Raw genomic sequence first — 14,147 nt, 5'->3', positions numbered from 1 at the left:
AGAGTTGGACTGAGTGACTTTCACTTTAAATTTCTATGAGGCTGATGTCATCAAGACAATCTAATACATGAACAAATCAAGGCTCAGAAGCAGTCACTTATCTAGTGCCATATTTCTACACAGAGGAAGACTGAGAACTCAAACCCAGGTCAGCCTGATTTCAGAGCTCGTTAGGAGTGAGCTTCTTGGCGCTAAAGGTACTTTAACAGAGACATTTAAGCCACTAAGTGATCTTGGATAAGTTGTAACTTCTCCCTGCTCTGGGTGCAGATATTGGTAAGAGGAGTCTTACTGGATGGGAGATGACATGAAATGATATCTTTTCATCCTTGCAAAAGATCTTACTATAGCAAACAGACACTTATTCCTGCTGAACCCTGACACAGAAAGTATTTTCCAAGAGTAAAGAACTCCTTGAGTTAAAAGGGATCATCTAAATCCAGGGCTTCCCAAACCAGTACTACATCAGAGTCTCCTGATTCTCTTGTGAAAATACAGATTCCCAGCAACTCTAACCTTTATTCTAACTCTACCTGTACCCCTAACCCCTATCCCAATCCTGTCTGACTTGAAAACCTTGACTCTTAGGGCTTCCCTGATGGTCCAGCAGTTGGGACTCCACACTTTGACTGCACGGGGCATGGGTGTGATCCCTGGGTGGGGACCTAACAACCCACAAGCCATGCAGTGTGGCCAAAAATAAAAATAAAAAAGAATAAAGTTCTACGTACTGTAAGACCTTGAGCCAGTCTCTCCCTCTGACCTGACTTACCCATAGTCCAACAGCCAGGACAAAGAGGAAATACAGAATCAGCACTGCGATGTCACCTGCTTCCAGCGTCCTCCGGGGAAACGCCTCCAGGGGATCCGACTGTGTGGGTGGAGGGCTGCTGGCGCTGCTCTCCATGGTCCTGAAAGAGTTCCTGCAACCCTGTGGAAGTGCAAATGTGCGTCACATACCAGGACCCAGTGCCAGGTTTCTCACCCTTTCCATAACTGCCTGCTTGGGCAACCAAGCAGGAAGACACATGTGGAAGGATGTGTGATGGAGACAGACCTAAGGAAGGCAAATCCATCTGTTGTCTCTCTCATTCAGCAAATATTTACAGGGAAGCCACATCCAGTCTACAGTTAATGTTCACCAACCCCACCACTCACTTGGCAAAATACAAAGAAAAATATTTCAGTATTTGTGGCTCACAGGCTCAGTAGCTGTGGCCCACAGGTTTAGTTGCCCCGTGGCAGGTGGAATCTTCAGGGACCAGGAATGGAACCTGTGTCCAGGCGTTGGCAGGTGGATTCTCAGCCACTGGACCACCAGTGAAGTTCAAATGTGTTTATTTAACAAGCATTTATATAGCACCTTCTATATGACAGGCATCACCCTAAGTGTTTATAACCTTGCAAAGTAGGCAGCCCAGTAATGGGGTAACTCAGCTCATAGATAATAACACAACATGATGTTTCATACAAGTGGGTGTGTGTAATGACAGACGTATTAAGGATTCAAGCCTAAGAGTCATCCAGTTGGCGCCACCCCTTACTGACTCTGAGAGCTTGGACAAATTCCCTAACTACTCTAACTCTTTGCATTCCCATCAGAAAATGGGACAATAAGAGGTTACATTTCAGAGATCGCCACGATCTAGTACCTGCGAAGTGTGGGGAACAATGCCACACACAGCTGTGCTCAGTAAATGGTAGCTGCTATTATCTCTTTCACTCATTTTCTACAATAGGCAGTGAGGCAAAGACCACCTGATGTTACATGGAGGAAAATGGATGGTAGTATATGCGCTGGGTTTTGAAGAATGCGTAGGCGGTCCTACATGCCATGAGCAGGGATGGGGGTACATTCTAGGCTAAGGCAACAGTATCCACAGACATTAAGATGTGAATAAGTGTGTTATGCTTAAGGGACCATCAGATTCTTTTCTAAGGATTAAGATTGGGAGCAGGGAAGTGAGCAGTGAGGCTCATTACCTATGAAGGCATTATACCAGTTCTTTAATACCATTCAAAGGATTCTGTAAGGTCAGTAGTTTTCTTTCTACAGAAAGCAGATATCATCATCTTCAAATATTATCCCCTGTTTCTATAACAAATATTTTATAATACTCTGTCTACTGAATACTAAAATGAAACTCATAGATAATGTTACCTACCTACACACATTTTTAAAAAATCAATATAAAGCTCTATTATAAAAGAAAAACAAAAGAACAGCGATTTATGGTTAAAATGATGGGTAATTCAACATATAATTGCTCCATCTGACTCAAAGGGGGAGTCAGATCATTTTACCTATTATACTGAGTAAGCTTTGAATTTAAGAGAAATAAGAAAACCAGAATCCATTTGATTCCAGAAGCACAGAATAAAGCGTGACTCTACAGAGGAAAATCAGAATGTTTAAATTTGTAAAAAAAAAAGAAAAAAAAAAAAGAATAATAAAAAGCCATGCCCTCCTCCAGGGGATCTTCCCAACCCAGGGATCGAACCCAAGTATCCCGCGTTGTGGGCAGATTTTTTACTGTCTGAGCTGCCAGAGAAGCCCAAGAATACCGGGGTAGGTAACCTATCGCTTCTCCAGGGGATCTTCCAGACCCAGGAATCAAACCAGGGCCTCCTGCATTGCAGGTGGATTTTTTACCAACTGCGCCACCAAAGAAGCCCCAGAACTGATAGAACCTGGAGATTAACTGAGAGAGGGGAAGAACTGGGGAACCATTTCCTGCTTCTAATCAGAGCTGCCCAAAGGTGGAGTAGCCTGGTCACCTAGGTGAAAATTCCTGGTTCTTAAACCAAGGCTTTTCATCTGCAACACTATTGGCATTTTGGATCTTGCAATTCCTTGTTACGGGGGGCTGTCTGGTGCATTGTAGATGTTTAGCAGCATCCCTGGAAGCCACCCACTTGAGGCCAGCAGCACCTCTCCACAGGTGCGGCAGCCACAAATGTCCCCTGTGTTGAGAAGCCCTGGAGGAGACTAGAGACATTCATTTAGAGAGGATGCCTCAGGGGGGCGCTCAATAACCTTTAACATCCCTTCCCACACCGTCACTCCTTGGGCCTGGGCCTTGCTCTTCTGTTAAGAGGATGCTCACAGCTTCTCAGACCTGTGAGAAGATCCAAACAACCACTGATCCAAAGATGGACGGACAAGAGAAGGAGGGAAGGAAGGAAGATGGACAGCCAGTATCAGGCAAACCCAACTCACTTACCCAGCTTGAAGGCAGGAGTATGTAGCAAAAGCCCAAAGTCCATCCCAGGTCATCCCTCAGCCCTCCCTGCCTCAGTCAAGCTTAGGTTTTATGATCATTGTCATCAGTGCAATGGGATGGTAATAACCTAACTGAAGAACCTAACCAGAGAACTTGCAAGGAGAAAGTAGGGTGGGAAGACTGCTGGAGAGCTCCCTAGGGTGGAAGCGGAGATTCATAAAGAAGGCTCTAACCAGGAGGCAGATTTGGAGGCTTGAAGACAAGAGGGTTAGATGATCTTTAAGGTCTGACTCAAGGGTGAAGCCCTTCTTGGTTAAGCAGTGTTCTTACTGCCACTCCACAGACAAGGAAGTGGTGTTGCATGACTGAGTGCCCAAGGCAGGACTCAATTCCAGATCTGATTTCAGAACTATGTGGTTTTTTATTTTTAAATTTTTTTTTTGACTATGCGGTTTGTGGGATTTTAGTTTGAACCCTCATCCTCAGCAGTGAAAGCATGGAGTCCTAACCACTGGACTACCAGGGAATTCCCTGCCCGTTCTTTTAAAAAAAATTATTATTATTAAAATATAGCTGATTTACAATATTGTGTTAGTTCCTGGTGTGCAACAGAGTGATATATATCCTTTTTCAGATTCTTTTCCATTATAGGTCATTCCAAGATATTGAATATAATTCAGTACAGTAGGCCCTTGTAGTTTTATATTTCCTATATAGTAGTACATCTGCTAATCCTAAACTCCTAATTCATCTCTCCTCTCTTCCCTTTGGTAATCATGTTTGTTTCTATGCCTGTGTCTGTTTCTGTTTTGTATGTAGATTAATTTGTTCATTTTTTTAGATTCCACCTGTGAGTGTTCTTTGATTTACTTCACTTGGTATGATAATTTCTAGGTCCCCCATGTTGCTGCAAGTGGTATTATTTCATTCTTTTTTATGGCTCAGTGGTATTCCACTGTGTATATATGTACCACATCTTCTTTATCCACTCTGTTGATAGACACGTCTGTGTCTCGGCTACTGTAAACAGAGCTGCTATGAATATTGCATGTCTCCTTTTGAATTCGAGTTTTCTATGAATACATGCCCAGGAGTGGGATTGCTGGATCACATGTTAACTCCAGCTTTTTGAGGAACCTCCATACTGTTCTCCATAGTGGTTACACCAATTTACATTCCCACCAACAGCATAGGAGGGTTCAGCGCCTGCATTTTCAAACACTTCAACTGCTTTCAAGTACCCTGCTGCTTCCAAAATGGGGGACTTGAGGAAGATGAGGACTAAGAGTGGAGGAAGCAGCTTAAGGTGGAGATGTATATTGAACTGGGGAGTGGGGTGGCTTGTCCTAGAACTCCGCAGGTCTGAAAGGGAGGAAGGGGAGGCAGGAAGGAGGGGTATCAGACAGACTGGTGAGCCAGCCCTCCCCGTCCACGGCCGGCTCCCAGCGGCCCCGTCCAGGCCTCTGCCTGCCAGGCACCGAGAGGGACAGGAGCGGATAAACAAGCCATTCATCACCGGCTCTGGGCAGGCTGGCACTGACTCCAAGCTCTTCTCTAGTCCCAGGGAGGTGGGGGCCCTGCCGGTGGCCAGGATGTATGGCTTTCTTCAGGGTGGGAATAGGAGCTAGCAACATGGACCAGAGAGGCTGCGGAACCCAAGGGCTGGAGCCTTGGCCACGTGTCCCAGGGGAGCCCTCCACATGCCCTCGTAGAGCAAAGCCACACCATCACTGTAACCGGGATCATCTCCAAGGCTGTTTATGGAAGTTGCCTGGAACTCAGTTTGTGTTGGTCCTCTTCCTCATCCTTGTCAGCTGGTGAGGCAAACACACCTGTTGCTATTGTTCAATCTGACTTGTGTCTGACTCTGTGACCCCCTGGACTGTAGCCCACCAGGCTCCTCTGTCCCTGGGACTTCCCACACAAGAATACTGGAGTGAGTGGCCATTTCCTTCTCCAGGGGATCTTCCCGACCCAGGGATTGAACCCAAGTCTCTTGCATTGGCAAGCAGATTCTTTACCACTGAGCCACCCAGGTTATACTTCCATTTTACAGGTGGGAAATGGAGCCACCGTGAAGTAAGAGTGAGCTGGCTTCAGGTCACGGCTGTGCCACTAACCTCTGGGTTATAGGAAGTGCGGAGGTGGGATTCGAACTCAGGTCCTGAATCGAAGCTCGTTGCAACCCGGTACTGGCCTGTCTGTCTCTTCTTCCTCCCTGCCCTTCTCTCCTTCTTTCTCTCCTCCCCTCCTTCCTTCCATCTACTTGTATCTTTGCACAAACATTTATTAGCACCAGCCGTGTGCCGGGGGACAAAGTGGTGATGACACTGAACCCGGCCCCCATCCTTGCGAGATTTCACCCAGTCCGCGACCTCGAGAGCTCTCACCCAGCCCTTTGCAGCCCCTTGCATGCCCAGAGCTACCCTCTGCACTGCCCCGGAGGGCTTCACTTCCGAGGACAGAACCACCCTGTGGGAGGCCAGGGTTAACAGGAGTCTATGCAAAGCACGCACTCTAACAACGGCCCTGTTTGCAAGAACACCCTGGCCTCGCAGCTGCCAACTGGCCCAAGAACAGAGGAAATTCAGCAAGCAGAGACGGCTGCTCGCCCCTTTCCTTCTGGCCGCTTACATAACTTGCCAGAGCAGATGTGGAAATTTTCCGAGCCCCGATGCTAGGCAAAGATGGGCCGGCATGCCCACAGCAGGGTGGGGGCTCTGTCTTCACTGCATTGGGTTTCTTAGGCTGGCTCCCCTGTGTGCATTCACTGGTGGGGCTATGTTATTTTTTTCCCCCACATTATTCTTTATGACATGTGTGCATCTGAAACATTTCATAATGAAAGAAAAAGGGGAAAATGGAACAAGATTTACAGCATAAAACCGTACATGTATGTTAAATATGGGTACATGCTGGTGTGGAAAATAATACCAACTATTTTGCCAGGATGCAGGCCTATTTACTGAAGAATAACAAACATATCACAGGGACGGAGAATGAGCGAATTGGAGAGAGAAACCAGGGAAGGACTCTGCACTGGCTAAAGATGACAATGACTGTCTAATTACAAATTTTAATTGTGGGCAAATATTTCCTGGGAAATAGATGCCCTTCGATCAACTATAAAGATGTTAGAACTGCATTGCCCAGTTCAAATCCCAGCTCTACCTCTCACTAGCTCCATGATCTTGGGCAAATAACTTCTCTGAGGCTCAGTTTCCGCATCTATAAAATGGGGATAATAATCAGGCCTATGTCACAGTTTTGCTAAAAGCATTAATCGAGTTTGTTATAGAATGTGATCAGACCCACTAGGTCTGACCTCATCCCTCTCTTTTTTTTCATTAAGCATTTATTTATTTATTTATTTTTTACTTTCTGGCCATTCTGAGCAGCATGCAGGATCTTAGTTCCCTGATCAGGGATCGAACCCAAGCCCCCTGCAGTGGAAGCACAGAGTCTTAACCTCTGGACAACCAGGGAAGTCCCAATTCACCCTTCTTGTAAAACCATTAAAAGAAAGAGAAAAAAAAAAAACAAAAAATGAGCATGGACTATGTGGTCATGCAGATCCTGGCCCTTATGTGTATGAATCTCATTTTAAGCACATCGCACCTCTAAGCAGCCAGGTCTCTGGTTAACCCCATAGAAAGCCCAGGCTGGGGCCCCAAGGTCATGCCACTGGTAAATGACTGAACTGGGGCTTCCAAGCGGGGCTTGATCTGCAAGTTCTCAACTACCGCTTGACACATGGGCTCTTAGCAGGGAAAATTCCAGAGGTGACCACACGGGCCCACACAGGCTGCACCTCCCAGGGCCCGCAACCCCTCACACCCTTTTCTTCCACTCCCCTGTGTAGGTAACTGCCCCCTCTCCAGCCATAAGCTTGGTCTTTGGCTCAAATTCAAGATGCTGATGGTAGAGGCAGCCCCATCAGAGGGAAGGGATCAGTACTGAGGCTGAGTGAAGCCATCAGAGCCTAAAGCAGCAGAAGAGAGGACGGAAGGAGGACCACTTCTGGCCTGCTCAGACAGCTAATGCCATGCGGTTTATCAGGAACAGGTCTCTTGAAAGAGACCAGAAGACAGACTCTGGGGTTCTCTGGGCTGAGGCAGAGGCTGAGACTGTTCCCTGCCTTAGAAAGAGCCACCTCCCTGGTCATTAGCAAGAAAACCATGGGCACAGTAAGGTCTGACAGCTTTCCACAAAGATTCCCTGGGGGGTTAACAGGTGTGAGTGCAAGGGACCCTGGGGTGAGGCTTATTCTCCAGCCCCCTCCCCACTTCAGTGATGACTTGTCTCATGACTCCTAGAGAGAACAGATGTCACAAGGGCACCTTCTGAGCCCAGATCTGTTCATCCAAGTGCCAGCATGGAATCACTCATGGAGTCTCAGTCATCATCTCAAAGGTAACTTGTCCAACACAGAGATCGTGATCTTCAAGGGCTTCCAGTCCATTCCATCTCCCTAAGCGGCAACTTCATCCACTCTGATGCTCAGGTCAGAAGTCTGAGAGTCATTCTCAAATCTTGCATTCATTCAATTTTGCATTCATTCATTCATCCAGTGGCCTGTGAGCACATCTTACACACCAGGTACTGTGTCTAAGCACCAAAGATGCTAGGTCTGGCAAATATACCAAAGAAGACATTATAGTGTCTCTTGTTCAACTCCCAGAATCTCAGTCTCCCAGAATTGACCTTTGACTCCATTCTGTTGTATGTCCAAAGCAGAGCCGGACTCCATCTATTTCCTCTCATTTTACTTCTCTTGCTTTCACTCAAACCACCATCACTGGTGTCTAGTGCAGAGGGAGAATCTCCCACCTTGCCTCCCCAGTGCCACTCTTGCTTCCTTGGAATCCATTTCCCTCACATGGAAGCCAGAGAGATCTTTGAACATAAATCAGATGGGTTCCTTTTCTTGCTCAAAGCATCTCAGCCCCGCTGACTTGCTCTGCCAGCCCCATCTCACCCTGGTCTTCTTTCTAGCCCATGGATGCTACTTGTGCCTCAGGGTCTTTGCCATTCTTTTTCCCCGACCCAGCATGCTCTTCCCTACACTCTTGGCTTGGCGAACTCCTACTCATCCTTCAGATGGCACCCCACTGTCACAGCCCCAGAGGAGTCCTCTCTTGGCTTCAGTCTAAGTTGGATGATTTGCCATCATAACAAACACGACTTCCCATCACTGTTGAATCAAGCAGGACATTTTGTTTGTACGATTCTCTCATTACCACTCATTCCCACTGCACTGTAAGCTCCGCAAAGGCAGGGACTCTGTCTGTCTCGCTCACATTGTGTTCTCTGAGCAGGTACTCAACACGTGCGTGCTAAGTCGCTGCAGTCATACCTGACTCTTTGCGACCCTGTAGACTAGAGCCCAGCAGGCTCCTCTGTCCAAGGGATTCTCCAGGCAAGAATACTGAAGCGGGTTGCCATGCCCTCCTCCAGGGTAATCTTCCCCACCCAGGGGTCGAACCCAGGTCTCTTATGTCTCCTGCATTGGCAGGTGGGTTCTTTACCACTAGCGCCATCTGTGAAGTCTCCATGCACTGGGTAGACTTGTATAACAAGCAAATGGGGGATTTTTTGAGCCTTTGTTATATATTCGCAATTGTGACCCAGCTTGGGACTGTCCTGGCGGTTCAGTGGTTGACTGCACGCTTCCAATACAAGGGTCTCAGATTCAATCCTTGGTCAAGGAATTAGGATACACACACACACACACAGTTGTGACACCCCCCCCACACACTGACTACCACCCAAAGTCATATCCTCAAGACGTCCAGTGAAGGAGAGCATCTCTCCCCCGGCTCCCCAGAATCGTCATGAAGACACCTTTTGAAAACCAGACTTGGTGGATAAGCGCGCGGCTGTCGGAGCTGAGTCTCAGCTTCACCAGCTCACTATCTGTGCAGCCTTGGGCGGGGTTCTTTCGGAATCTGTCTCCGCTGTGAGTTAGGGTGGCTGGGCCAGTCACTCCGGTCCACCATGCAAAGCTCTCCGCACGTGCCTGCCATGTACAAGTGACTCCTACTTGCTTGCAGTTAACAGCAGCCGCATGGAAGTCAAAGGCAGTGCCCCCTCCACCCCCTCACCCTCCCCCCCACCCCCGGCAGGGTTTCGCTGTTTATGTAGGTATTTTTGCACCTGCTTATCTCCTGGGGCCTCGTGAGTCCACCACACCTGTGGGCTGGGCTGCGCTGAGGTTCACACTGTCAGTTGACAGATAGGAGAAATGCTCACCCCAGGAGCCTGAAGCCGGCTAAGTGGAGGCTCTGGGACCCCAGCACGGCCTGGGGCTCCGGCTGCATCTGCCCGTGTGCGTGGGCCAGGACCAGCCCCCTCCCGGGAGAGGAGCTCTGCGGCCCCCACCCCGTCCTTCGCCAGCGCTGCCTCCGGTCCCGGAGTAGCTGCCCGCCGTCTGCAGAACGGGTATCAGGTTGGGGGCTGCGGGAGTGCTGGACGGAGTCTTACCTGACTCTGGATGCAGGGCCCACCTGCCCTGGGTCCCGGCGGCGGCGGCGTCTGAGGCGGAGGGAGACAGAGCTGGCCGTGAGAAAGTCGAACCTTCTGGGCTCCTTTTCCCTCGCAGCCAGAGTTTGAAAGGACGGCGGTGGCCTTCCCTCCAGCCCCGCCTGCTGAGAGAGGCTCCTCGAAGGTCAAACTCCAAATTCCAGCCTGGGCTTACTGCAGGGGTTAGAGGAAGCGTCAATGATCTCCCCCAGGGCAGTAGGAGAGGCCCCGGGCCAGCCCCAACCCTGAACTTGAACTTGAACTCTGAGCAGGCCTGACCTGAGCCCCGCCCAATGGCCCCACCTCCTCACCTGGTGGGGGGCCCATGGCAACGAGGGGGCGGGCAGCGGCTGCCGCCGGGGGGCGCGTCCTGCCCCGCTCGCCCCCTCGGCCACCGGCCCGCCTCCGCGCTGGGGACAGGCGGGCTTGGGACGAGCTGGGGGCGGGGGCGGGGAGAGGCTGGCAGGGGACGCAGGGGACGGAGGGGCAGTCCCAGGAGGGCACTCGCGGCGGCCCCACCGCTGGGACAGCACCAGTAACAGTGACCACCTTTGTTCGGCTCCTTTGCCCTGCGCTCTCCAGACCGAGGCAGGACAAAGGCAGGCGCCTGGAGCCCAGAGGAGCTGTCAGAGAGACTGAGCCCGTGGCCGGGGGCCCACAAGACCAGGACAGGCAGTGGGGGACCGCGGAGGGCTTGCACTGGATGCTCAGAGCATTCAAAAAAAAATTTTTTTTTTTTTAGAGAGAAAGGATAGTTACTAGCGTTTGCAAAACAAGGGATTAAATACGACTCTGGATTTCCCAGTTTACTAGAACAATCTGAAGATCCGGCCATACCACTCGGCCCCAGGACAGCTAGAGCAGAGTGCTGTCCGCCCCCCCTCCCCTCCACCACAGAGGCCATCTCTAGCCCCCTTCCCTCCACCCGGACCCTGGGCAGGGGCAGCCCCTGGCTCAGAGCCGTTCAGAAAGCATGGTGAGAATCAGTATGCTCCAGGCTCCATTCTAAATGCTTCCACGTCTCTGCTCACTTGGTCTTTCCAACAAGCCTTCTGGACGGATAGTATTATGTCCGTTTTACTGATGAGAAGACAGAGGTAGAGATGGGTGAGTGGCTTGCCCAGGTCACCAGCTGTGAGTGGCAGAACCGGGATTTGAACCCAGAGCGTTTCCTTCCAGAGCATGGCAGGGATTGTGGAGGTGGCTTAGAAACAACCTCAGTGGACGGAGGCGGCCTGGATGCACAGACACTCAGCAACTAGACTGACATCAGCATGAACAGGGGGCCTGCCTACGGGGAAAGATGAACAGAAGGAACAGCTGGTGTTGGAGAAGGGGGACTGGTGGACAGACAGCTGGGGAATGGACAACCTGAGCCTGTGACCCAGGACTCAACACCAGAAAGGCAGAACGGGCTTCATCAACCCGAGGTCCAGTCCTGACTTCCTAGGGGCATGTCTGGGGGATCACGGGCATGTTCCTTGGTTACAGTGCTGCAAACAAGCTCACGAATGAGCAAGAGAGGCCAGACAGCACTGCGGTGGAGGGAGAGCTATGTCCCAGCCACGACTCAGCTCCATCTGGGGGAACACAGGCAGAATGGGGCCAGGCCTTCCAATCGTTCTGGAAAAATGAGAAGTCCAGAATTTTAACCTCATGATTATTTATCTATGAGGGCTGATGGTGGCCCACTGGTCCCTAGATCGTCGCTTCCTACAGTTTCTCTCATTGTCTAACTTCTTTGGCTCTTGTTTGACACTGTAAAGAATAGAAGATGGGGCTTCCCTGGTGGTTCATTGGCTGAGACTCGGCGCTGTCAATGATAGGGACAGCATAAGGGGCAATGTAGGTGATTCAATAGTTAATTCCACCAGGGGAGTGTAAGTAGAAAAAATATGGGAGACCCCTGTAAGTTAATGATCACTCAGGAGGGCAGGTTTGCTCAACCACAAAACCAAGCTGACTTGCTTAGCAGCAAAACCACGCAGCAGGAGCATGAGACATGTCCCCCCCACCAAAAAAAAAAAAAAAAAACCTGCATGATGGCATGAGACCCACATACTGCCCAGTAAGCTCAGTAAGTTAATGACCCCCTGGGTCGTTAACCTCTCTGCACACGTGAAACAGTAATTTGACCATGTGTGTTATTTAGTCACTCAGCCGTGGCTGGCTCTTTGCGACCCCATGGACTGTATAACCCACAAGGCTCCTCTGTCCATGGGGTTTTCCACGCAAGAATACTGGAATGGGTTGCTCTTTCCTTCTCTAGGGATCTTCCTGACCCAGGGATCGAACCCGCATCTCCTGAGTCTCCTGTCCTCATAGGTGGACTCTTTACCACTGAACTACCCACAATAACTTGTAGAACCAGCTTGACCAACTCAGGCTGACCAACTCCAACCTGAAGGAGGAGTTGATGATGGAAGCACGACGTCTGCTCAAGAAAGACAAACAGGTTCTTCTGCCACCTCCCACTTTCTGTTTGATTATGAAACTGTAGCCTCAGTTCTCAGGAAGCAGCATTTCTCAGCCGCCCACTTGTAACCTTCACAAGCATCCTATTCTGATAAATCACTTATCTATCACTTTGCCTCTCACTCAATTCTTTTCTGCACTGAGACATAAAGAACTATGGTACCGGAGTTCTTAGGAGCCCCTGTGAAATGACACCAAACTATTTCACCAACTCAGGGAGGCCTGGTTTGATCGCTGGTCTGGGAACTGGATCCCACATGCCCCAGCTAAGACCTTGCACAGCCAAATAAATCTTTTTTTAAAAAAGAATAGGAGAAAATGTGGTGCAACCACTTTGGGGAATCTTTTGGAACTTTCTTATGAAGCTAGCATGTTCCTACCCTCTTGCCCAATTGCTCTGCTGTGTCCAACTCTACGAGACCCCATGGACTGCAGCCTGCCAGGTTCCTCTGTCCATGGGATTCTTCAGGCAAGAATACTGGAGTGGATTGCCATTTCCTTCTCCAATCTCTACCCTTCTCTAGTTCATTCCACCACTTTTATCACTGAGTAATTTGCTTGAAGGGAAACCATGATATATTTTTGAATTGCCCTGGCATTGAGCTATACTGACCCCAGTACCCCCAGACTGACACCTTAATTGGTCCCAGATGGAAAGGGGAACCCATTGCTCTTACATGGGTCTTTCCTTCCTGCATGCTGATAGTGGCCTGCATGTCACACTGAGTCTCCTGAGCTGGACAGTCTCTCTCCAGAGAACTGACGGATGGGGTGGGGGTGGGGGGATGGCTGACTGAAAGTAGCGCAAGTGTTAGTTGCTCAGTCTTGTCTTATTCTTTGCAACGCCATGGACAGTAGCCCGCCAGGCTCCACTGTCCCTGGAATTCTCCGAGCAAGAATATTGGAGTAGGTTGTCATTCTCTTCTCCAGGGGATCTTCCCGACCCAGGGATCAAACCCATATCTCCTGCATTGCAGGCAGATTTTTTTTTTTTTAAACCATCTGAGCCACCAGGGAAGCCTGTGACCCGGCAATTCCACTCTTAGTTGTTTATCAGGAGAAATGAAACCGTAAGTTCCACGAAGACTTTACACAAATGTTCAGAGCAGCCTTGCTCACAATAGCCTCAAAGGGGAAACACAGTATTGATCAACAGAAACATGGACAGACTGTGATGCTTTCATGGTGTAAGCAGAGAGGGTAGGGGTTCACCAGAGAGAGACAGAACCAGGCACGGCTTTCCTGACAGAAGAGAACCCTTTTTGGTCTAAGCCATTTTACGATCTAAGCCTGGCCATAATGCTCACCCTTGAATAGGTCTCAGTAATTGATGATTTTATGGGAACAAAGGGAGATGGTGAAGGACAGGGAAGCCTGGCATCCATAGGATCCCAGAGTTGGACAAGACTTAGGGACCGAACAACAACAACAAAGGAACAAAGAAGTGAACAGGGAAATGGCAATCAAACAATGGTGCAGTGATGAGGCAGGGTCCTGGTTCCTCCTCCAGGGATACACATAATAATTTAACTGTGAGTTCTGCAGACACTAAGGCTCCCACCCAGTTGGAGAATGGAAGGGTGTTGACCCTCCTGACTTCATCAACTAATAAAGCTTGGACCCTGTCACCCTTTGCCCCAATTCTATGCTGAATTCTCCTCTGCTTAAGTCCCTTCATGAATAAACATGTGCCCGTAGCTTAAAATTTTCCCCAATTTTGCTGTTCTGGGAAACACTGCTTTGGGAAAGATCCTGATGTTCTCCCCACTTGCTGCAAGTAATAATAAACCCTTCCTTCTCCTTTTCTTTGGCTTGGTTACTGGCTCGACACCCACCAAGAGGCAAGCTCAGTTTTCAGGTAGCAATACTCTGTGGAGAAACACATTTGTTTTTAGTAGGACAAACTAATGACATAAAGCCACGTAT

At 49.4% G+C, this 14,147-nt stretch overlaps 1 protein-coding gene across 1 annotated transcript in view; it reads right to left on the bottom strand.

Annotated features, from left to right (window-relative positions):
* The window catches only part of SLC5A11 (solute carrier family 5 member 11), a 57,679-nt gene extending 47,706 nt beyond the window's left edge, over nt 1-9,973 (bottom strand). The window contains exons 1-2 of the mRNA XM_065920327.1: nt 9,708-9,973; nt 773-931 (exon numbers count right to left, since the gene is read on the bottom strand). Coding sequence (XP_065776399.1) covers nt 773-907 — 135 coding nt within the window. The 5' untranslated portion in view covers nt 908-931; nt 9,708-9,973. The remainder of the gene's footprint in view (nt 1-772; nt 932-9,707) is intronic.
* Nucleotides 9,974-14,147: the final 4,174 nt, after the last annotated feature.

Source organism: Muntiacus reevesi, chromosome 2, assembly GCF_963930625.1.
Source record: "Muntiacus reevesi chromosome 2, mMunRee1.1, whole genome shotgun sequence".
Lineage (NCBI taxonomy): Eukaryota > Metazoa > Chordata > Mammalia > Artiodactyla > Cervidae > Muntiacus > Muntiacus reevesi.
The sequence above is the reverse complement of the archived record's forward strand: the minus strand, read 5'-3'. Positions and strand labels throughout refer to the sequence as shown.